Consider the following 24,355-nt stretch of genomic DNA (forward strand, 5'->3'; position numbering starts at 1 on the left):
TTATGTTATGAAATAAGAGAGAAGAGATGAGAGAATTCATAGATTAATTTTTCTATTAGCATAATGCCTCTATATATAGGCTTTAGAATAACCATGCCTCTATATATAGGATTTCGAATATTCAGAGTTATGCGTTCAAAGTCTTACAATTATCTTCTAGATAAATACAAGAGATAAATAAGATTGTAGATAATCACATAATTAAAGATAATTACAACACTTATAACTAGCTAAAACATGAAACATTGTTGTAGGGAGAGGGTATTGCTCCCAAAAATCATCTGCACTCACTTTTTTTTTTTTTTTTTTTTTCTAAAAAAAAATCCTTTTAAATTTAGTTTATCAAATTAATTGTCAAAGTTGCGTTTGTTTTAGTTATTTGTTTAAACTTCGACTTCATCTTGCCATGTATATTAATGTTTAGTCTTTGGATCTGTTTGGGTCCTAGAAAATGTGCCAAACATAAGAGATTTTGGAAGTTCTACCAAACTAAGTGCCTGAAGTAGCAGACTAGCAGGCTTCTAAATTTTTTTTTTTTTTTGAAGTTTTTCTTCTTTTGTCTGCAGCCAAGCAGTGATAAACACTCTTGGTGTTCTTTTACGTTTGGAAATCAAAGATGGCTGTGGTATCATGGGTTATAGGAACATCAATTTCTAAGTGAAATTGGAAGAGAACGCAGTGCTTCTATGTGTGTGAGTGTTGAGAAACTTATAAGATTGTTGTCTCACTGGCTCCGGCATGGAAGGTTCTCGTGCCTTCATGGATGTTGCCGTTTTCAATACCCTTTGACCAGGATTTACCATGCCACACGGATCCATAAGAACCCACTCATCTACAACGATTGTCGTCTTCAGCACTTGATATTACAACCATGTCGAGAAGCCACCGCTTTCTTTGGCTTATTTGAAGAAGCAGTGTAGCTTTGAGAATTTGGGCTCTAGGAAGAAGTGTCTTCTTGTGGGTCTAGAAGCTTAAAAATGAAAGGGGAACTTGGAGAATTAAATTGATAAAATAAATTTAAGAGAATAAAAAAATTAAGAGGAATGCAGAATGATTTTGAGGAGTGCCAATATCGTCTTTTTGGTTGTACTCACTTTTTAAAAGTAGTTAGCTTTTGCTATTTTAACTCTAATTCAGCTAAAGGAAAGGAACTTCTTTCATAGGGCACGATGGTTCAACACATTATTTATATTTTTATCTTTAATGTTTGGATAGTCGTGGAAAGAGAATTAGACTTCAACAAGCAGCCGATATGCAGTTTCTTGTTGACAGTCGGCTTATTTGCTACTTGCCAGGCCTTGGTTGCATTACAAAGGTTCCAATAGTTACCTAATTTTGCCACAATATGCATGACTTATTAACTATGACGTACATACCATCAGCGAACAGCCAGGGTCTCCTTTCACGAAACTCCATTTATCGGAGTTGACAGGTTCACCTTTTTGTTGCTGCTGCCAATCTGCTGCTTCTCTGTGGTTGCAACTGCTGACTTCCCACTCACTTGCTCTTCAGCCTGTCCTCCGGGATGTGATCTTCCGCTCCCATGTACAAGATCTTTGATGGTTGATATTAGTTCAGTATCCTTATTCAAAGCCTCCACTGTCACATGTACGCCTGAGTTTTGCCATACCAAAATGAAATCATCAATTCAAAATGCATTTTTTGGCATCTTTGAAACATGAGAACAGCTCGCATACAAACAAGAAAAAGCAAAGCAAAGCCAACTTAGTCAACTGAATCTTGAAAATCATAATCTTCACATACGGTATCTCCAATAGTGCTTCGGATTTGTGGGGTCATTGATTGTCTCCTCTTTTGCAGGTCGTGTCATGTATTCTTCTTTCAACACTAACAAATCCTAATCATTGGAAAAAAAACGTAGAATTAATATACCCTAATGTACCAGTCTAAAAAACAAAATATTGTACCATCATATGCGGTACAAAATATAGTATAACATGTAATTGAATAGTATCCAAAAGCTCAAAATGTTTTATGTTGCACTTTCCTAGGTGTATCGTTTACAAATCGCCCCGATGTTCAGTCTCCAATTGAGAACATACAGAAACAGATTAAGACGTCCAATACAATACCTGAAGAGGGAAAATTGCCCACATCGATGGAGCTTCAACATGCTGCCTTATGATGAAATGCGCAATATCTGGAACACAGCGATTAGGTGGCAACATGTCAGACCCCACCACACTCTTAAAATATCGCTGCCTTCTTTCTTCATCTTCTTCCCACCAAGCACGCAGGGTTGAGCAGTCATGGCATGACGGAGCACACACCTGAAATATATTCATGTGCATAAACCAATCTAACCACATTCCAAAGACAGAGATAAAGATCCCTCAATGTTGAAGTACATGCATTTGAACCATAAGACCAAAATACAGTATAGCAAATCTCATAAATTAATGCTCTATACAGCATTAGAAATATCAATTTTTATATCGTTAAAAACCACAAGAGAGTGTATGGGTCCATTTTGCTTTTGGAGCTTTACTAGGTCAAGTTAGTATCTTCCACTGTCACTTTTTTTGGATTTCTAGCTCTTCTCAATAGCACCCTTCTAGGAGAAGATCATGCCTTGAGATGCTATACAAAAAGCACATAATAGTAAAATGACGCAACTATCCATTTTTGTGAACAGCCTTGTGCAAGCCAATACAAATGACACATGATTACCATCATTATGAAGGCAATAAATTTGACACATGATCTTACTGTCATATAGCTGTATTGAGAAGGAATGTCAAACTCCAGACCAGGTTCGCTGGGCATTCGTTGAATGCGTAAACCTATTAATCCTAATTCCAGCATCACCTGCATCCAAATAACCAATCACAAAATCACCAACTTTAATCAAAATAAAAAATAAATAAGCATAAAGATGACCAAAGACCATTGGAATCAGGGTGGGGTTTATAGTGTTTATTAGGGTTGGGAATGGTTGAGCAAACATACAGGATGAACACAAGAAGGAATAAGTCCCAGATCTTCCCCACAGGCTAGCATATCTGATGAGTTCAGCAGAGCAGGCAGTGTTTTCAAAGCATTTTGCCGCCAAAGATTTTCTTGCCGATGGAAGTAGTAATCATAGTATAATCTTTTCAGAACATTCTTGCTGTACCACACAACAACTGCAATGAGATTCTATGTTGGAAGTAAATCAGCAGTAACCAAAAAGAAGGTATGGGGGGAGGGGGTGTAGGTATGGAAACATGGAAACAAACAGAAAACCAAATTATTCAAAAGTAACTACAAGGAAAAAAGATTTTAGTCCTCATAACCAACTATTCTTCTCCATCAAGAGAACCACGACAAACTAAGCTAAAAATCATTTTCCTGATACCTAAATAATTAAAATACCTGTGGTCATCCAAATCCTTAAAACTTGGAGTGTCCTCAAGATTGAAGCGAGGATAGAAGTTCCTTGGATTTTCCGGATCTCTTATAAGAACTATATTCTGCATCAACAATTAAATAAAAAAAATTATGAACGAATTATTAATGGCAATCCATTTAAAATGCTTAGGACACAAAAAAAGCTTCCAGCATATTGTGAAACTCTTTGATAAAAAATGTTACCTGCATAAGATCAAAGAGCTCACGCCGTATCTTGTCTTCTTCATTCTGAAACAAAGACCTTTCTTCAAATGACTTCAGCTTGGAAGCAATTTTTTTCTCAGTGTTACAGTCCTCCTTAAACTGATAATCATGAATAGAAAAAGCAAAATAATTCAATGCAAGATTCCTTAGCCTACTATGACAGAAAAATACTAGAAGCAAAAGTACACATACGACTGATTCTGAAGCAATGGAAGAACAAATAAAAACTTCAAGATTAAAAAATAAATTTCACCTCATAGTGGTTCTTCTGATATTCATTCAGAAAATTTAAGGCAATAAAAGTCCATGAATCTCCAAATTTATCCTGAAACAAGAAAGCAAAAATTAGAAAGGAAAAAAAAAAGACTTAGAAGGAAAATAAATGCACAGCAGGTAGTGTACAAAAGAAAAAAAGGTAAAATCAAAAAAGAATCAAAGGAAAGGAAAACTAATTAGGAAAAATAAATTATAGATGACTAGGTAAACTCAGTAACCTGTAAAGATTGCTGTGGAATATATGGGTGAGTCAAGCGATCAAAGTCCCATATGCCCTCTCTTTCAAGTTCTTCCTAAAACAGAAGCATTACTTGTGATAATCAACTAAGAGAATCAAGAAATATTGCTTCTTGGTAACGGTCACAATGCTGTAGCCCTTGTTTTTATCTAGCCAAACTGATATTTTCATTAATAAAGTTACAAGTGTACCTGACTTAGAGGGATGGAAGGTCGAAATTTTCCAACAAGACCAGTCATGGCATGCTCTGGAAGCTCCCAGATACGAAAGAACCCCAATATATGATCAATCCTGTAAGCTGTAAAGTATTTTGCCATCTGTCATATAAACATAGAAAAATTATGTTATCTTACATTAATATCAGGAAGATGGATGAAATCATACAATTCAAAAAAAAGGTACAACAAACATGGAACTATAGGGAAATCTATGATGCAAAAACCTGTGTCAAACGAGAACGCCACCACACATAGTTGTCTTTCGACATCTCCTCCCAATTGTAGGTAGGGAAACCCCAATTCTGCCCATTTTTATCAAAGTAATCTGGTGGAGCTCCAGTAGATGTGTTCATGCGAAACAAATTTGGATAGACCCAGGTATCTACGCTGTTTCTGTCAACGCCAATAGGTAGATCTCCTTTCAATATTACTCCTTTCTTTCTTGCATAATCTGCAGCTTCCAACAGCTGCAGTTCATGGAATCACCAAAGAATTCAATAATAAATGACTCCGTTCAACATGAAGTTCAGATGATACTTACAGCAAAGACTAAGAACTACTTACTTGTAGATGCAAATGAAATTGGATATAATAATGGAAGCAGACTATGCCATACTGAAAGCTGTCTTTTGAGACGAGTTTCTCTAGCTGCCAGAAAGAGAAAAGTTGTTGTTGGAGGTTTTAATCTCTATACAACTAGAACTCATATTTTTAACCGACATGAATATGAAAGGTAAATGAAAGGATGTAACATACAGTTTAATAAAAAACGTCCAAATCTAACAGAAAGAACTGAAAGGGTGATCACCTTTTCTTTTGAAAAATGGGAAAACCGGCCCCATTGGCTGTGATCTGAGGTTTCAAAGAAGTCCCGCAAAAAACAAAAGGCTGCATATGGTTTTAACCAATCCTATAACCAAAAATTAACAGGAGTCAGAGTAGCACATAAAGTTAAGAAGAAGCTGAAAATTTTGATAAAAGTGCAAATCAATGAACAATAAGACAGTTAAATTTTAAGGAAAAAAAATTTTGGGATTATTGCAATATTATTTTAATAGTCAGAGGAAGAGGGAAACTCTGTAAGACCTGATTCTCAGAAAAAAAATTCTGGAAGGAACTGGAGTTAAGAATCGAATCCTTCTCTTGGTCAAAAACTTTCTTCGCAATTGAGAGTTTGGTAGTCAAGGTAGCCTCGTAGTCAACATCCTACGCCAACCCAAACCAAGTATATTAATTTCAAGACCAATACAATCACCATCGTAACTATGCCCACGAAATTTGTTTAACAATATTTTTATTTTATTAACCACAAAAAGAATCACCAGAGAGTCCCAGAATTCGGGTGAAACCAGGAAACAGAGTGTGTTCTATAGGCATGTGCACTTTCCGGAAGTAAGCCAATTATATCTAAATATTCACACTGCATTACATTACACTAGACCATCATGTTTTCACTTCAGATCAATAGATAACATTGAGAAAAAGAAGAAATGCAAAAAATAAATAAATAAATAAAAAGAATGAAAAGATAACAACTGATATTTTTGTGTCAGCACAGAAAGATCTTATAATTTAATTGTAAGACTCAAACCACATTTTTTCCTCAAATGAGGGACAAATTTTAAGCAATCATGAGGGGCGATGTATAATCATTGTTGGATTGAATATTTAACTGCTGAAATTAATAAACCATTGACTCCTGTATTAAATCCAAGCGTTGAGTGCAATAACTGCTCACTAGTTCTCAAAATTTGTCCCTTAGATGAGCAGCACTGACATAAATTGATCCCATGTTTCTGTTAGACAACTGACCACCTAAGCTTAAGGTAATTGGGAATGGGGCAAAAATGTATATCAAGTCATCACTCTCCCACACGCCCATCCTGCACCTAGAGAGGCAGACAACTGCAAACATAAGTACAACCCCACACTACATCTTGCATATTAGCAAATAATTGGAGGATTGGGGGAGGGGGGGGGGGGGGGGGGGGTGTTTGGAGGTTTGGATGTTTTGATGTTTTGATGACACAACTTGAAAACAGAGCTCTGACACCATTGCTGGAACTCATCCTTTAAAACTAGCTTACAAGGTGTTGTTTATACAGACTGGTTATCACACATTTAGCTCAATGGTTGATTATTAGGCATATGGTGTAAATTAAGGTTGTTAGCTTAAATTAAAGTCTAATTTATTAAGGTGATGACCTGTTCAATTTATGCGTTGGAATCCTATATAAATCGGTGTACCCCTCTCATTTGAATGTGAAATGCAATATAAAGGTCTTCTCTCCCTTTCTAAAGATTCTTTTTCAACATGGTATCAGAGCAATATGCTCTTGAATCCTAAACCCATTCTATCCTTACCCTACTTTGATCAAAAAAGGAAAAAACTAAACAAAGAAAGAAATGGACAACTCCTCTATTGCTTGCTACTATGCCATAGGTTCCAGTAAATCTTCTCGCTCAGGCGTCCTCTCGGTTCTCGTCTTCTCACTCAGATCTCATCTCAATTCTTGATTTGGTTTAGTTCGGTCCCTATGGGTGATAAAACACACAGCAAGGATTCCATCTTCTTCTGCTTTATGACTAGTAGAAAATTGAAGGTCCTAACAATGGGCCTGGGTTGTCCAAGTTTTTCTAAAAGCTTGTAACATGCTTTTGATTCTATCTATGCACCAGTTTCCCGTATCGACTCTCCAGCTTAAGGGGGAGTGTCATTGATACAGGCTGCTTATTAGGCATTTAGCTTAATGAGCGATTATTAGGCATCTATCCTAAATTAGGACTGTTAGCTTAAATTAAGGTCTAATTTGTAGAGCTGATTACCAGAGAAATTTATGTCTTGGAGTCAATCCTATATAAATCTGTGTACTCCTTTCATTTGAAAATTAAATGCAATAAAGGTCTTCTCTCCTTCTAAAGTTTCTTTTTCAACATGGTATCAGATAAATATGCTCTAAAGACCGAAATCCATTGGAACCCTTACCTTACTTTGACCACAAAAAGAAAATGTAAACAAAGAAAAAAATGAACTTTTCTTTTTCTTTTGACTATGCCATAGTTCCATTAAATCTTCTCTCTCACATGTCCTCTCAGTTCTTGTTGTCTTCCTCAGATCTCATCTCAATTCTCGACGTGATTTAGTTCGGTCCCTATGGGTGATAAAACACACAGAAAGGATTCCATCTTCTTCTTCTTCAAGACTAGTAGAAAATTGGAGGCCCTAATGCCCTCCCAAGTTGTCCAAGTTTTTCTAAAAGCTCATAACATGCTTTTGATTCTATCTACGATAAACTGGGAGTTGCTGATATCGACTCTCCAGCTTAGGAAGAGTGTCATTGATGTACAGGCTGATTATTAAGCATTTAACTTAATGGCTGATTATTAGGATTTAGCTTAATGGCCGATTGTTAGGCATTCATCCAAAATTAAAACTGTTATCTTAAATTAAGGTCTAATTTATAGGGCTGATTGCCAAAGCAATTTAAGTCCTGAAATCCAATAAATATATATCAATGTACTCCCTTCACTTGAAATTGAAATGCAATAAAAGGATCTTCTTCTCCTTTCTAAAGTTTCTTTTTCAACACAAGGAAAAAGTGTGCATATGTATACAAACTGCATGTCCTCAAGGTGCCCAGGAGATGTGGGATTGTACTAAAACTCTCCCTCATATCCAGCCTGGAGACACTCGGTTGTCCCCTACACGCAGGGCGGAGAAATGAGCCCGACTCATCCCTATGTTTCACCTACTCCGGTACCATATTAGACAACCACTGGACTCCGGAAACTTAACTTGTTAGGAAATAGGCCAAAAATGTATGTAAAGCCAGTAGATTCTACATGGGATTATTATCCCATATAATTCTTGACTATTTTGTAATCCAAGATATGTAGCCTAGCAATTTTTTAAGCTACCAAACATGGGCCTTATTGGATTATTTTCCAATTTCATTCTAATAATACAATCCAGTCTGGCATCCTAAACAAGGTTCATATATTGTGCCACATCGACTCATCTCTATCATCTAGTAGAGTGTGGACTCCAGTCAAACTAACAAGCATCAGAAAGAGGAGGAAGAAAAAAAAAAAAAAGTTTGTTCACAAAAAGTCCTTAAATATAGACTTATCTTAATATACAAGATTTTAGTGCACCAATAGTAAACAGACACTCATAGGGAGGAAAACTATAAATACAAATGTCTTTTGCCTTCAGTCTTATCCCAAGAGGAACGGGATATGTGAAGTGTATCTTAGCTTGGTCATATCCTAAAGAATAAGTAATAAAATATGAGCATTGAAAGGTAACACAAAGCCATCTTCCAGACACTAGTAATAGTACACTAAAATCCAACGTGATCTTTTTATCTCTATTCTGAACTTCATGGACAAAGAACTTTCTCAATGATAAGATCAGCCCAACTAGAACTTAGTTACTATAAATATATTGGATACAGAAATTGAAGTTTAAAACAGAAATGTAACTGCCATTCATCGGAAATGAAACTGGACCTTAGAAGTAAACCAACAGTGAAGTTGACTTTAGTATTGTGCCACTATAACAAGGAAGAAAGTGTGTGCGGACTTCCTACAATTATAAATCAGACTTGAGCAGTATAACTTATTCATGTCTTATGTCATGAAATCAAAGAAATATATAATCTTTCAAGGAACTACCTTTCCATCCAATTGTTTTTTTGCCTTCTGAATCTCCATCTGTAAGAAGAAAAGAAAGGTTTCAAAAAAAGATTAAAGTGATAAGAAATATTAAGATATATAATTCCACAAGACAGACAATTTAATAGCAATAATTATTATTTTTATTCTTAGTAAACAAGAAAAGGAAAGATTTATAAAGATCACCTTGATATCCTCGGGCATATTTTCTGAAAGTGCCTGTACTCTAAGGTACAAAGGATGCAAAGCAAATACAGAAAGAGAGCTGCATGATTTAGAAAAATGAGATCACACTTTCAGATAAATAAGGACCATAGATATTGACGTGCATTTTACACTGTGAACAAGAAGTGGCAGAGAACAAAGCAGTGTTATACCATGTGTTGGTGCCACATTTTTGGCCTGGGGGTACATTGGGAAAATTGTAATGGTGCCCTCTATTAGAAATAGGGCCCACGCCTTCTTAGAAAGGGGTCCTGTTCAGTCTTTCCCTTATGGCTCTCATCCTCATTGTATATTGTACTCACATTATTCATAGTGAAAAACCCTAAACACTACCCCCACGGACGTAGCCCAATCACATCAGCCGGGTGAATAACACTAAATCTTGTGTGTCTCCTTGTGTGATTGCAATAATATAGTCTCAATGTTTGTTGCAGATTTATTGGCATCAACACTATGTTTGATAGGAGGTAGAGGGGAAAGGATAAAAATGGGGAGGGAAGAAGCAAAGTAAGCCTCTTGCAAAGTGAAAGACTCATCTCAAATTACTCTTTCAGCCTTCTTGTTCTCCAACCAACCACTTACGATTAGATATATCTGTAAAATTGTATCTTTACTCTTTTCTTCCTTTCATTTCCGCTTCTCCTTCCTTTCCACCAAACAAGAAGAGGGATAATTCATCCTTTCCTCCCTTTACTCTTCCCAAATAATTTCCCTTCCCAAAATGGAAAGTATTAGCGTCTCAGTAAGGCAGCCAGACAAGATGAAACCAGAAATTGGAAAGTACTTTTCCATAGGAACATATTTGAAACAACAAGAAGGCTTTTCTCTTTTCTAGTATAGGTTTAAATTATGGATGAAAATAAAACAAATATGAACTTAAGAATGCACACATCATCCAGCCAAAAGTGGCAAATAACCAAATATATGTGCCCATACATAATTTCCAGCATGTTTTATGCATCAAATTTTCATTGAGCTTTAATGAATAGCCAACAGCATCAAAGATGACAAAAGATTTTACAGTAATCTGATATTTGATGTGTTGTTGGCATACCTGTATGGATATGAATCCCACCACATCTTATGCACGGACGTATCATTAATGGGTAAAAGCTGAACTAAATGAAAGCCAGACTCCGCAGCCCAGTCAACAAGTAATTTCAGGTCAAGAAACTCTCCAACTCCAAGATCAGTTTCTGATCTAACAGAAAACATTGGGATTGCAACGCCAGCACCCCGCCAGGGAATTTCCTAACAAAAGCAATCAAAAGCTTAGATCATCAGAGAGAAAACCTTTGCAGCACAACACTGTTTTTATGTATTTGCTCCATTATGCAACAGAATAGTTAATTAATTTATGGTCAATAGAAGTTCACTAGCTTACTCTCAACATGCCATCTGAAAGGAAAATGTATCTTGGTTGAGTATTTGAAGAGTCAAGAGCAATGTCACGATTTGGACCAGTTTCTGGAGAAAAGTTTCCTGCTTTGCCATATTTACAGTACTTATATGTGGAACATCTGTTAAGGCAGAGAGTCAGAGAGAGGGGGGGGGGGGGGTGAAGGACTAACAATAGCCAGAGCACAGATTAGATGGTAATAACAAAGAGAACATCAAATTTTTAAAGATTAAAGCCTCCACAAGGATATTTTATCGGGAAATCGCCCTTTGGAAGCAAACAGTCTGCATCCCAAATTGATTCACCAGAATAGCTTAGTTTAAGCCCATCCTGAATGTTCCACTGCCCCAACTTTGAGGTGCTACCAATAATGTAAATCTGCGAAAATCAACTTTGTAAATACTATCAAGTCGTAATGCCACTTAATTAATAAGCATAATTGCAGATAATATGAACAATTCACTAAGGAAAAAGGGACATTTACTGATGTATCTTCTTCTATATTTGGACAGCAAATTTTGAAATGGACAAGGACAGAATCTGTTCACAACCGGAAGTCATATAGCACATGACTTAGCTAAGAAAGACATTTTGAAATGTAAGATCACATTAGCAGTAACCAAAAACTTCAGTTTGAGTACAATTACCATCCTGGTCCAATTTATTCAGAATGACTCCAAGAGGTCTCTCAATGTCCAAACTCAACCTTCTACGAAAAATGACATCTTTGAAGGCACTTTTAAAAGGAAGTGCATCAGCACCAATCTGGACATGATGAGAACAGAAATTTTAGATCAAGTTGTTCAAAATACTAATATAATCCACTATGAGTACATTCTAGCAACAAACAAATTAATCAACATTGACATATTCTGAATATTAGGAGTAGTAACAGTTAAGCTAAGTCATTGTTTATCCACACCTAATAACCAGCCAGATAGCATAACTAAGAAAGCAGAGCTTAGTGCAGCATAACAATCATAATCAGCTAAAGAAGACCTAAAATGAATAACAATAAAGTTTGGAGGGAATCAACCAAATTTTTTTTTTATGAGAAACTGAAACTTTCATTAAACAAATGAAAGAAACAAAAGATAATATTATGGAAAAGATAAAAAGACACTACTCGTAACTAATATGAAATCTTTTAATCTTTTAATCGGAGTTTAAAAGGCTAGAAGAAAATATTGAACAAGAAAGGCAAGAAGAAGAAAAAGAAACAAAAGGCGCAAATATTGAGAAACTACACTTCTGGTGGAATGTTGTAAGATTCCAAAATTTTATCTTTTTCTTTCTTCCATCACAGCAACTAAAGGAAGCATATAAGAAAAGTAGAATAGCATGACTATAACATTACTATAACATTCCCAAGATCCCAACATACTATAAGCTTGTAAACAGATACCTGTAGTATACAACTTTACAGTATAAATATGATGCCAGTAAAAGCGACTACTGTCTCAATAAGAACAAAAAGAATCCTTAACCAAAAGGCAGAGAAAGAGAAAACAAAAGAAAGCAGCACCTGCCAAAAGTCATGGAGCTCCACCACCTCTCCATGTTGAATGCCCTCAGGCAATAATAGTTTACGCTTCTTTCCAATCTCCCATCTCAGAACATTTCTATTATCATCCACTACATAGTAACTGTACTCGCATCCGAACCCGTTTGGAATGGAAATAGTCCCAAACCATATAAGCTCATCGCCGTGATGAAGAGGGGTCAAAAGCAGACCCTTCTTCACATTCCATGAACCAAGCACCGCTTCAGAGCCACATACCAGCAGACTTTGACCCCAGTGGGTATAATATGGTATTCTGAAACTCACACTCACCGGCTTCGCAGACTTGGTTCCAGATAACGATCCCAATTGCACCATATTCTTGAAAAATTGATCAGACTCAGATGAAATTTCTCAATGTCTGGCCAAACGCAATTGTAATTTGTTAGTGTACATAAAGAAAACAGTCGAAAACAACAAAACAAAAAGAAAACGAATATCCTAATTCTGAGGATTCAGATTGAGGTTCTAACATGTAATTAGAAAAGAAAGGCAAGGCAAACAAAAGAGGTCCAATTATTCTGACAACATAAACTTCAGCAGCAGCCAAAGAGTGGGGTAAAGAGTTGAGATAAGTGATTAAGAAGCATTATTGACCAAAAACCCAGAAAGAAAATTGTCTTAAGATGACCCAGATGAAAATATGGCTTAAAAGAAAAAACAAGAATAACAATTGAGATATGAAAGTAGCGGTGTCAGCTTCACTTACTTGCTCAGAGGAATGGGGGAGTTTATGTAAGAGAATAGTGACCAACAACAATAATGAAAAGAGTAGAGGAACGACTATCACTGTCTAACAAGCAGATTTTTTGGGGGAAAAGCCACTGCCTAAGAACGTGACGATCAAAGAAAGAGAAATGTATTCATTTATTTATTTATTCAGATGATTGTAGTATCTTTCGATCGATGCATGATATTTTCGGAGTGAGATCCTGTCCTTTAGAGTTTTGACAAAGAAGATGAAATTCAATGCTGTTTTCACGAGAGAGTGACACACTGACACTTGACAACTCTGCAGCCATGTCACGTGCAAATTAGTCTCTCCCGTCCATCCAAGTTTGTGTCTAGATTTTCTTTATTAACTTGCAAACAAAAAGAATCTTGCAATTCTAGCAGCAAAAAATTACAGGAAAAAATCACAATTTTATTATAGCCGTTCAATTTCTTTTATTGTTTTATCTTATTTTTTAGAAATATAAGAAAACTTACTAACCACGACATCCCCCAAGCACTCTACCAATAAAGAAAGAGTCTACATTCTACAACAAATCCAATCACTCTACCGACAAACCCTTTTTAGCCAAAATTTTAGCAACAGAATTAGCCTTCGCACTGTAAAGTGAACTTTTCATTTATTTCACTACTTATTTTCAAACTTGACATATGTTATATGAAATAGGAGAAACTTTCTTGTAAAATAAGGTGAGTATACATAAGTGTAAAAGACATAAATTTTAGGGAAATTCTATACATACCCAAAAATCTTCTTATTTTACCCAACTTTTCAATTTATCCAACCATCACTTTTTTGAAATTAATATTTTCTCATTTTACCCAACCCAAATTACTATCATACCCTTATTAATAATACCCAATTAACCTCCCTCCCTCCCGCCCTTCCTCTCAAACTTACCTTCAACCTCACTCTCATAACTAAACTTCAAATCCTAAACTAATTTGTGTTCCTATATCATCCAATCAAAGTTGTTTTAATGAATAAAGAGTCAAATCATCGTTTGGGAGCCTTCAAACGAGAGTTGTGTGCAAACTTTTTTGTGTTCTGAACGTCATGAACGAATCTGGGTTCACACAGTATTCGGTGGACCAGTGCCGAACATTTGTATTATGTTCGGCAAGTGCTTGCTGAACATTTGCATTTTATTCAGCAGGTGCCCACCGAATAATGATAGAATGTTCGGCAGGTGTCTACCGAACGATGGTTGTGTGATAATTTTAGACATTTTTGCACCATTCGGTAGGCACCTGCCGAACATCCTATCATTATTCGGTAGGCACCTGTCAAATATAATGCAAATGTTCAGCAGGTGCCTGTTGAATAAATAAGCACTTGTCGAACATAATGCAAATGTTCGGTACTGGTCCACTGAGCACTGCGCGAACGCAGATTTGCTCAAGCTTTCAGTACCCACGAAAAACTGCAAAAAATTGACATACATACCTCATTTGGAGCCTCGAAAATAATGATTTGACCCTTCATTCGAATGAAAACACTTGATTGGATAATATGAGGTCAAAACTTTGGATAGGATTGGAGTTTGGTTATGGAAGAAGTTGAAGATGAAGATATGATATTGGGTATAGAAAGAAACAAAGTTTTTTTTTTTAAGTTGCATTTGTCCTCAATGGTCATTTTAACATGGGACATAATTGTCCATTCATGATTAAAAATTTTGTTGGGTAAAATAAGAAGAATGTTGGGTATGTATAGAATTTCCCAAATTTTTATTACAAAACGCAAGTCAGAATTAAAGTGAACAAGAAGGAATCAAACTGAACAAGAGTCAGAATTAGCATTCTCCTTTAACGTGTTTACTGATTGTCAAGAATTTGAATGAAAATAAAACTTATTCTCATAAACGTGTTTACTAACTATTAAGAGTTGGAGGTGAAAACTAATTTGATTACTAAAATACCCTCATATAAAATTAATTATATTTACAGTCAACTATTTACTAACAACAATTTTTCAAATGGCAAACATTATTTTACTGAAAATACAGCCTACCTCAATATTTTGTTAAATTATTTTTTATATTTTTAGTATTCGTGAAATATTTATGCGGTGTAAAAAAAATAAAACTAGGTTTTCTTATTTTAAAATATTTATCTATTAGTTTTATTTTATCAAGTTTATATAGATTTATTTATTTTTACAGTTTTAAGATTTGATGTGGAACTCGTCACTATTAACTTTTATGTATTAGTAAGGCTTAATTATCGATTTACCACCTAAAACTGTAACTCATTCCCATATTGCCACATGAAAATTTTTTTGTCCCAGATTATCACCTATAACTTACATTTGTGTTCCATTTTACCTTGTTCCGTCAACAATTCCGTTAAAAATGCTGACTTGGCCGTTATTGCTGACGTGGCGCGCTGGATGTGCGCCACGTGTCACATTTTTTCTTGTATTTTTTTTTTTTATTTTTTTTATTTTTATATTTTTATAAACTTTGAAAATTAATTTAAAATAGCTCCGAACTCAGAAAAATACACAAAAAATTCTTACAGACTCTTCTTGACTAGTACTAATTTACTATGGGGTCAAAATACTAATTCCTCTAAAAATTTTCAAAACATTTGGGAAGTTCAAATTTATTTCTAAAAAATTAAAATAAATTTTCCTCTATTAAATAAATTCTAGAATTTTCATAAACTCTCGAACGAATTTTCCAAAATATTTTGGAAATTACTAAAAGCCTGTTTTAGAGAATTATTTGGAGACTTTACAAAAATTTTAAAATTTTTCTAGAATTTATTTTATAGAGGGAAATTTGTTTTCCTCTAAGACCGAGAAGTCTTTTGGGTAGCAAATGTTCACGAAAAAAGTATTGTTAGTTTTTAGAAGACTAACGGTGTAGACCTCATATTTTTTGGAATTCGGGAGATTATCCTATGAATTTCCAAAGAATCTAGAGTATTTTAATTTTCAAGAAATAAATTTGGACTTCCCAAATTTTCTTGAAATTTTTAGAGGAAAAATTGGTATTTTGACCCCATAGTAAATTAGTACTAGTCAAGACAAGTCCGTAGGAATTTTTCGTGTATTTTTCTGAGTTCGGAGCTATTTTTAATTAATTTTCAAAGTTTATAAAAATAGGAAAATAAGAAAATACAAGAAAAAATGTGACACATGGCTCACATCTAGCGCGCCACGTCAGCAATAACAGCCAAGTCAGCATTTTTAACAGAATTGTTGACGGAACAAGGTAAAATGGGACACGGATGTAAGTTACATGTGGTAATCTGAGACAAAAAAACTTTCAGGTGGCAATATGGGAATGAGTTACAGTTTTGGGTGGTAAATCAATAATTAAGCCTATTAGTAATTACATGAATAAGAAGAAATGGGAATGACACATGTTCTTGGTTAGTTAACATGCCCTTAATGAGTAATGGTAGACTATAATGAATATATATAATTGAAACCATGTTACATACTGATATTAGTGGCTGACTTAATTTCGAATATAACTTTGAATTATATATGAGAAAAAGATAAATTATAATTTTTTTCCTTACTTTTCTTTAAAATGAAAAACAAACTGTTTTTCATGTATTTTTTTTTAATAATATATAAAAGATTTCATTTCTCATGGCCAAAAAAAGATTTCATTTCAATTCATTTTTGTTTGAAGTACACATGTTACTTTTTATGTTCAAACCAAGAACATGGTCTTCAACATTACACATGGTTCTTTTCACATTCAAACCAAGAACATGGTTCCCAACGTGATGATTGGTAAGTATTATACGTAAATGTAATTTGAGAAGATTAGTTGTGATGATAACCAAGCAATTTAAAGCAGAAATAACGAATAAAAAAACATAGAATAAAGGTGTCTTCTCCTATAACGTGAGTTCAATTTACATTATTTTCATTGAAATTTTATCACTTGAAATGTAGGAAATGTGTGCCCTAAGACCAATTGAGAGTAGTCTTTAGGACAATATTTCGGACAATCATTCGTCAACTAAACCTATAAACCAATGAATGACACCTTAGAGCTATTTAGGATGAGAGTATAAATGGGTAAAAGTCGTTATCCACAAGGCCAATACATCTCTGTTGATAGTTCTTAAACTGTTCCTGATCAGAAAGATCAATGTATGGGTAACTGTGCATTCAAGATAGATCAACATAACTCTCTAACCTGTTCACTGGAAGAGACAGTCAGTCTCAGACTTTGCATGTGAGGGACACCAGGGCAAGAACATGGGTGCCTATCGAAGTATAGGTTCATTGAGCTGATTCAACTAAATGAGATCATTGTATGGAGTGAAACAATCATCAATTATGATATCATAAGGTTGTAGCATATTCGAATAAGTCCTTTGACTTGTGACACCACAAATGTCATGTATTTCTAATCATTATACTTTGGTAGTACAATGCATGTGTGCCAAAATACAATGTGTGTATTGCTGGGTATAGTGAAAAGGGTATGAAGGCATATGAGTGGTCAACAAGAGATCTATCACCTTACCCTAAGAGGAAGGAAAATGTGATGCGATTGATTAAATGTTAGTTAAAGACTTCAATATGTGTGATATGATAACTAGAACGAGGTTTTTCTAATTATATCTCAACTGGCTCACAGTTAGAAAGATATATGTTCATAGAATCACGTTAAAGGCTTTGACCAAAATACTCCATGCCTCATAACTGTGATCGGGACACTGTGAGATTAAATGATAGAGGGACTGTATCAAATTTCATCTACAACCGAATAGCTAGGTTATGTAATATTTAGTTTGGGTAAGCCTAAAACATAGTTAAGTGTCACTCAAGGCCTTTGGAAGCCCGATGAATAATAGGTCTATATATATATGTATATATTCGTATATATTTTGATAATTCTATGTTAATCTGAAATAAAACCTAAAAGGTCACACACATATAGGTCAATGGGTTGAAAACATTGAATGAGACAGTTAACTATTGAAATATTACTTTGGGTCAAAGTTAATATAGAAGGACAATTGATTATTGTAATAAATAATATATCATGGTTAATTATAGAGAGAATTAACCACTATTTTCAAGACCCCAAGTGATTAATTAATGAAGAATGATTAATTAATCAATTGATTAGTGTAAATAAGATTTATTAATGGGCTAACTAAATCCACTTGCTACATTGTTGGGAGAATCCATGACTTTTAAAAAGATAGGGCCACATATGCCAATATGAGAAAGTAAGGGAAAATGTGAAAAGTACAAAACATACTTGATAACATGTGACTCATGAAATGGAGGAAAAATGGATGATGGAGATTGAATATATCAAAAAGAATATTCAAACTTTGAATCAAATGTAGGGATTGATTCCAATCAAGGGACAAGATCTAGAGCTACATTGTGTGGAAGATAATAGATAAAATGATCTACATTGAGAAATAACCAAGAGAATCCAAACCCTTTTTCCTAGGTTATTCATCTTTAGGGTTTGTGAGTTTCTTTAGAAAAATTCAAGCTCTATACCCATTCACCAACTAACCCTAGTGTGTGCTTCCTTGGAGAAATCTCAAGTGAGATTTTTGGAGCCATTATCCCTTTGTGTTTATGAACCTAGAGGAGGACTTGGTGAAGCTTCTAACTTGAACCCGACTCCAAGAGTGGATTGTTTACGACGGTGAGCTCCTATCTTCTCCATTTATGCTAAATTTTTTTATTTTATACTTTCATGTCTATAGTAACTAAATCTTGGTAGTTCAAATGAATTCCCAAAAGTTTTGTAAAAGTTTATAGTTTAATCAAATCATAGGACCCATTTCTTTCAAGTTGTATCATAGCCATTATGTCGCACCCCATACTCCGAGCATGCAACAGAGCCACTCACCTTGAATGCTCCAAGAAATTAATACCACTAAATTAAGTATTAATCTCCCAAGATACCCAAGAAGAGTTAAACCTTTTGATTTAGTACGGGTTGGATCAGAGATATTAAATAAATAGCAGAAATATGAAAAGTAAAACTAAAACTTATTTATAAAATCAACCCTCAAGGTTACGATAGTTCATAGAAACTTTGAAGAATTAAATAAATTCGAAACACATAACAAACATAAAGTAAAGGTTCCAAAACTACGTAACACGTAATATCAAAGTAGATAGCTCAAAATCATCTCCAAACAGTCGAGGAAAAATCATTTAAAACATACTCAACACAAAAAAACAATTAAATGAAATCACCGATTAAATCCAGGAAGTTGACAAGTCTCAAGATGCTGTTTCGCTCGATCTTTGTCCAAGTACGATCATCTCTTTACCGTGTTTCGTACTTATAAAAACATCCAATAAACAAGGAACAAAACAAATGTAGAGGTAAGTATCACATATGATCATAGTTTTCCCTCAAGGGAACCTGCTAAGTTTGAAAATCACAAAACGTTTCTCAGTGTAAAACATAGTGGAAATCATTTTTTGATGGATCCTTAAATCATCCAAAATAAGTTCTTCAAAACCTTTCCTTTGAAATCATTTCAAAACATTTATGACTCGGCTGTACATGACATATTATAAACATAAAATCTATAACAAATCATTCATACCTGATGGTTAATACACGTTAGGTACTACTACGGCCAACTATAATAAAAAGAAATAGTTAATTACCATAGTGAGAGCGCCATGGTCAACAGAGGTATGAATTCTCAATTGAATAACCATACCACCTGCTACCTTCGCACAAGCACACGTCATAACGTAATGTTTTGGCTATCACTTATTAACTTAAAATACTTTTAGAAGTTTTAGGAATTTGAACACAAGGTCACAAGTTATGCAATCCTTACTCTAAAACCCATCACAAAAAACATAATAATCATAGCATGTTATAATAATTTAAAATCACGCACACACACACACACAAAGTTCATAGTCAAGAATGTAGGATAAATCCCCTACCTAGAATCCAATACTCTTATTGCCTATGCATCTCCATCCATCTCGAATCAATTCGCTTTCTTGTCACGTCACCAAGAAATCATTTGGTAACTGGTGTTCCTAGTGTACGACATACGACAACTTAGTCAAAAGTTAAGTTTAACACAATTTCATGATGACCCTTCCTCTTGGGTCACACGTCCTTAAGAGACACTAGTCCTAAGTGAACCAAACTCTACTCTTTAGAAGTTTATAGGTTTCAAGTTTTATTTTAAAGTCAAACCACTTGACTAATTGCTTTAATTCAAAGTTGTTAGTTCTAGAAATTTATAAAATGGTTTTTCCTTGCTAAAACCATTGTATTTATTTTAGGATAGAATTTACAATTAGCTTATTAGAGTTTGTTTGGGGTTGAGGAGATCAAGAATTGAAGAATCAAAGCAAGTTGACTAAGGTAAAATGCATCTCATGCATCATTTTTCATGTGTAGTGAATTAATTCTTTAAATGTTTTAAATAGGCTTTCCTTAATAAGAAACATGTGTTGTGCACATGATTTTTTATTCCTTAGCTCAAAACTCACGCACACACCATGTGAATATCCCTCTACTCAGATTTCTCACTCACGTGCACTATTCATTATCTCCTACACACTCGATCACGTGCTCTGTACTGTCTCTCCCAGCTCACACTCACTCGCATGTGGATATTCTGTTTTATGCAAATATTTCATTCCTCTCTTATATCAATCCACATCATCCTTCTCATCACAAACCAACCTAGGATTCCACTCTTGGACATTCCTTTTTTGCTGTCATTTTGTTCTTAGCTCAAACGAGTAGGAATCCTCCATGTGTCCTGATTATGTGAGAATGGTTTGTACAAAACAGAAGGTGTCATCTCTTTTGTGGGTAACTCTTGAATTCATTGAATTTGTCTCTGTTTTGTTTTAAAGAGAAAGTTCCAGTGAGAAAATTGGTTTTTGATGAAAATTGATCTTTTAAACTGATTTTTGTGTTTTCTAAAATCTGAGTTGGTTTTATATCCATCATCATCTTGAAACACTCATATAAATTTTAGTATTGGATTCTCAATCGACTACTTCAAGTCTTGATTACTTGAAGGAGATGATTCTTATAGAATCCTCAGTTGCATTTCATAACAGCTGTTCTGTTTCCGCTGTGCCTGTGTTGCCGTCGATGCTATGCATTGAAGAGCTCAAGGTGTGAGCTGCCAATGTCATGATAGACTGACTACTTGGCTCAAGAAGTTTGCACATTGGTAAGAAGCTACCACTTAGATTTAGGATTTTAGTGATTGAACTTGTTTATGTGGTTCCCTTGTATTGAAATTCTTGAATAGTGAATTGTCCGGTCAGCCGAAAAAGACTCGAAGTTTTTTAACCCTTTTTGGTTTTTCTAGGCACCAAGATTGTGTCTCTCTTATGTGTGTTGCTGATTTTAATCTGTGATATAAACACAAAGAACACACATTATTCACATGAGCATGATAACTTAAATACTTGAATGTTGAATTGTTTCTTGTAAAACAATCACACACCACTTTAGATATTGCTAGCACTAGGATGCCTACAATGATGGATCCTCTGAGTGTTTAGGTTGTCACTTGGTTTTTCAATTACACACCACTTTAGTTGTTGCTAGCACTGAGATGCCTAAACTGATGGATCCTTTAAGTGCTTAGGTTGTCACTTGATCCTTGTATGTATTTGATTTATGTTGGATCCAAGATTTGTGAGTTTGCTTCGAGAGTCAATATGAGGTTCAGATTTATGTTTTTTTGATTAGTCTCTAAGTTAACACTTAAGCAAAAATTGGAGTCCGATCACTCAGTGTGGTTTTAACTGAGTTTATTAGGCAGCTGTGCCACCTAATACCAAATTACAAAAGCAATTTCCACAATTTAATTTAGGTTAGAATAAATCAAAGTGAATTACTATCCAAGTATCTTAATTAATTAGCATTTTGATCTCTAAAATAAACCACTAATTAATTAAGCTCGAATAATAACTTAAATCCAACTTAGGCTCCGTTTGGGATTGCAGTGGAGGACCCAAAAGCTGCTGTGGATGACAATTCTCAATCACATACAGCAGTTTTGGTGTTTGGTAAAAAAATAAAAAATTGTTTTTCCCCACAATTCTCAACTTCTCACAGCAAAAATAGAAAGCAGGTTTGTAGGTGCTTTTGAAAGCTGCAGTGACTCACAGCAACAATGAATATTTTATTTTACCCATAATACCCTCATTGATTTCTATAATTTTTATTTGTTTATTTTAAATTAAAAAATATGTTCATTATTAGTTATATTTTATAGGGTTTTTTTTTTAAAGTCCATTTTTTAAAATTCACTATTCATCTGGCCCAAGCGCTACAGTAAAATACTGTAGCGGCCCACTTTTAAAAAAACCGGTGCTACAGTAACGCCGTTACTGTAGCGCGCTACAGTGTTTTTAAAATGCCATTTTTCCCTTTTTTTTTTTTTTTTTTTTTTTCCATTTCAGTACCAATTGGTACATAAACTACCCAAAAAAAACAATAATAATTTATGTATTTTCATGTCATAAACATATTAAATAATAACCAATATAAAATACAAAAAATCAAGATAAAGCATCCATAATCTTTTACGTTTTAATAGTAAATATAATTGTTACTATCGAATAGTAATAATCATCTATTGCTACTGCCGGGCAGTGGCAATCAAGTATTATCATTGTTTGATAATAACAATCACTTATTGCTACTGTCTGGCAGTGACAATCAGAAATTGTTATTATTTAGTAGTAACAATTACCTATTGATACTGTCTTACAGTAACAATTATCTGTTGAAGATAACTAATATATTTTGTTATCGTCATACAATAACAATCACCAAAATTCAAACCATAGAAAATTACAAAATTCAGAAAGTAACAATCACCTGATTGCTACTGTCACACAGTAACAATCACTTGATTGCTACTGTCACACAGTAACAAATCAAGTGATTGTTAATTTGCTACTATCACACAGTAACAATCACCTAATTGCTACTGTCACAGTGGCAACTATTATTTCTTGCCACTATCGAACAATCACTATTCTCATTGTTCCAAAAAGAACCCACAAATCTTATGTATTTTTCTAACATAAACACATAAAAAACAAAAAAACTTAAACAAAAATCTTTATCTTCTTCTTTTTTTCTATTTGCTGAAGCAGACATGTACTTCCTTTTTTCTTTTTTTTATGAAGTTGTCATGTGTCTTCTTCTTTTTTTCTTTGTTGTTGAAGCTGCCGTGTGTCTTCTTTTTTTTTTTTTTTTTTTCTTTTTAACAATAGCCACTGTCAAAAAAATAGCCACTGTAAAAAAAAATGCTATTTAACAATTGTCACTATCAACTGTCACTATTAACAATCATAACCCCACTTATATATTGTTACTAATAAGCATTAACAACTCTAGCCTCACTTACATATTGTTATTGACAAACAGTAACAATCATAGCCCCACTTACATATTGCTACTGACAAGTAGTAACAATCATAACCCCACTTACATATTGACTATAAAATGAATATGATATATTCTACTAACATAACTAAGATGCATGACATAACTATAAATGATTTGAACAATATATAAAATTTCCAATAATATATCTTTGATTCCTACCACCAATACATTGCCACCTAAACAAACATAGGCATGACTACAGAATTCCAATCAAGGAAAAGTCAAGAGAAACAAACCTCCCCTGCCATTGAAACACAAACAATGAATTACTCAATAATGATAACGAAATGCCAATATACAAGTAGTTACACAAACTAATACTATAGATAAGTAGTTACACAAACTGCAAGTACAGAAGCTAATGCCATGTTCTACCTTTTAGAAACTCAATTCCTCAACATCATTTAATAATCCATTACTAAATTGGCTTAGCATACAAATCAATCATAACAATCTTAATATATCACCATGGCCTGGAGGTATATGCTTGTATCATATATCAAGCTGCATATCACCATGGCCACAACCTTGAAATAAATTGGAAAAAAAAAAAATTAATTAAGCCCCACCTATTCTATTCATCAGATTAAACACTGTAAAATTATGCAAAGCAAAAGAGCTAAAAACGCAAAAAGAAACTGCACAAAATTAAGTTACCTGTAAAATGAATACAGAGGCATACTCATTGTATACAGAGGCCAATGATGGAATTGTTACCTGTAAAATGAATCTTAGATAAGTCTCCAACATGCATGACCTTGGAAACATAAAATCAAAATAATGTATCCAAACGTTCAGTGGTGTGCAATCGATCTTCATCAACAAAAGTGAGAACTTCCCATCCACAGACAAAATTAATTGGGAATGTGAATTTTCGAGTACCATTAATTACCTGATTCTAGCTAGCAATATATGATGTAGAATAAAGGCAACAGAACATAAGTTTCAATTACAAGGGGGAGAGCGAAGGAAATTTACAATGAAACTTTTTCT

At 34.3% G+C, this 24,355-nt stretch overlaps 1 protein-coding gene across 1 annotated transcript; it reads right to left on the bottom strand.

The window, feature by feature from the left end:
- Positions 1-1,170: 1,170 nt before the first annotated feature.
- Positions 1,171-12,863, bottom strand: DPE2 (disproportionating enzyme 2). The gene is made up of 23 exons (XM_086243022.1): positions 12,683-12,863; positions 12,174-12,570; positions 11,296-11,413; positions 11,133-11,188; positions 10,895-11,026; positions 10,634-10,756; positions 10,304-10,500; positions 9,211-9,289; positions 9,025-9,063; positions 5,434-5,553; positions 5,156-5,257; positions 4,912-4,995; positions 4,572-4,814; positions 4,321-4,446; positions 4,110-4,184; positions 3,869-3,940; positions 3,595-3,714; positions 3,376-3,473; positions 2,971-3,130; positions 2,731-2,829; positions 2,094-2,291; positions 1,765-1,858; positions 1,171-1,614 (listed from the first exon to the last, which is right to left on the bottom strand). Exons 2-23 carry the CDS (start codon positions 12,525-12,527, stop codon positions 1,403-1,405), a joined length of 2,901 nt encoding a protein of 966 aa, XP_086099148.1. The 5' UTR covers positions 12,528-12,570; positions 12,683-12,863; the 3' UTR covers positions 1,171-1,402.
- Positions 12,864-24,355: the final 11,492 nt, after the last annotated feature.

Source organism: Dryas octopetala, chromosome 1 (genome assembly GCF_963921425.1).
Source record: "Dryas octopetala chromosome 1, drDryOcto1.1, whole genome shotgun sequence".
Lineage (NCBI taxonomy): Eukaryota > Viridiplantae > Streptophyta > Magnoliopsida > Rosales > Rosaceae > Dryas > Dryas octopetala.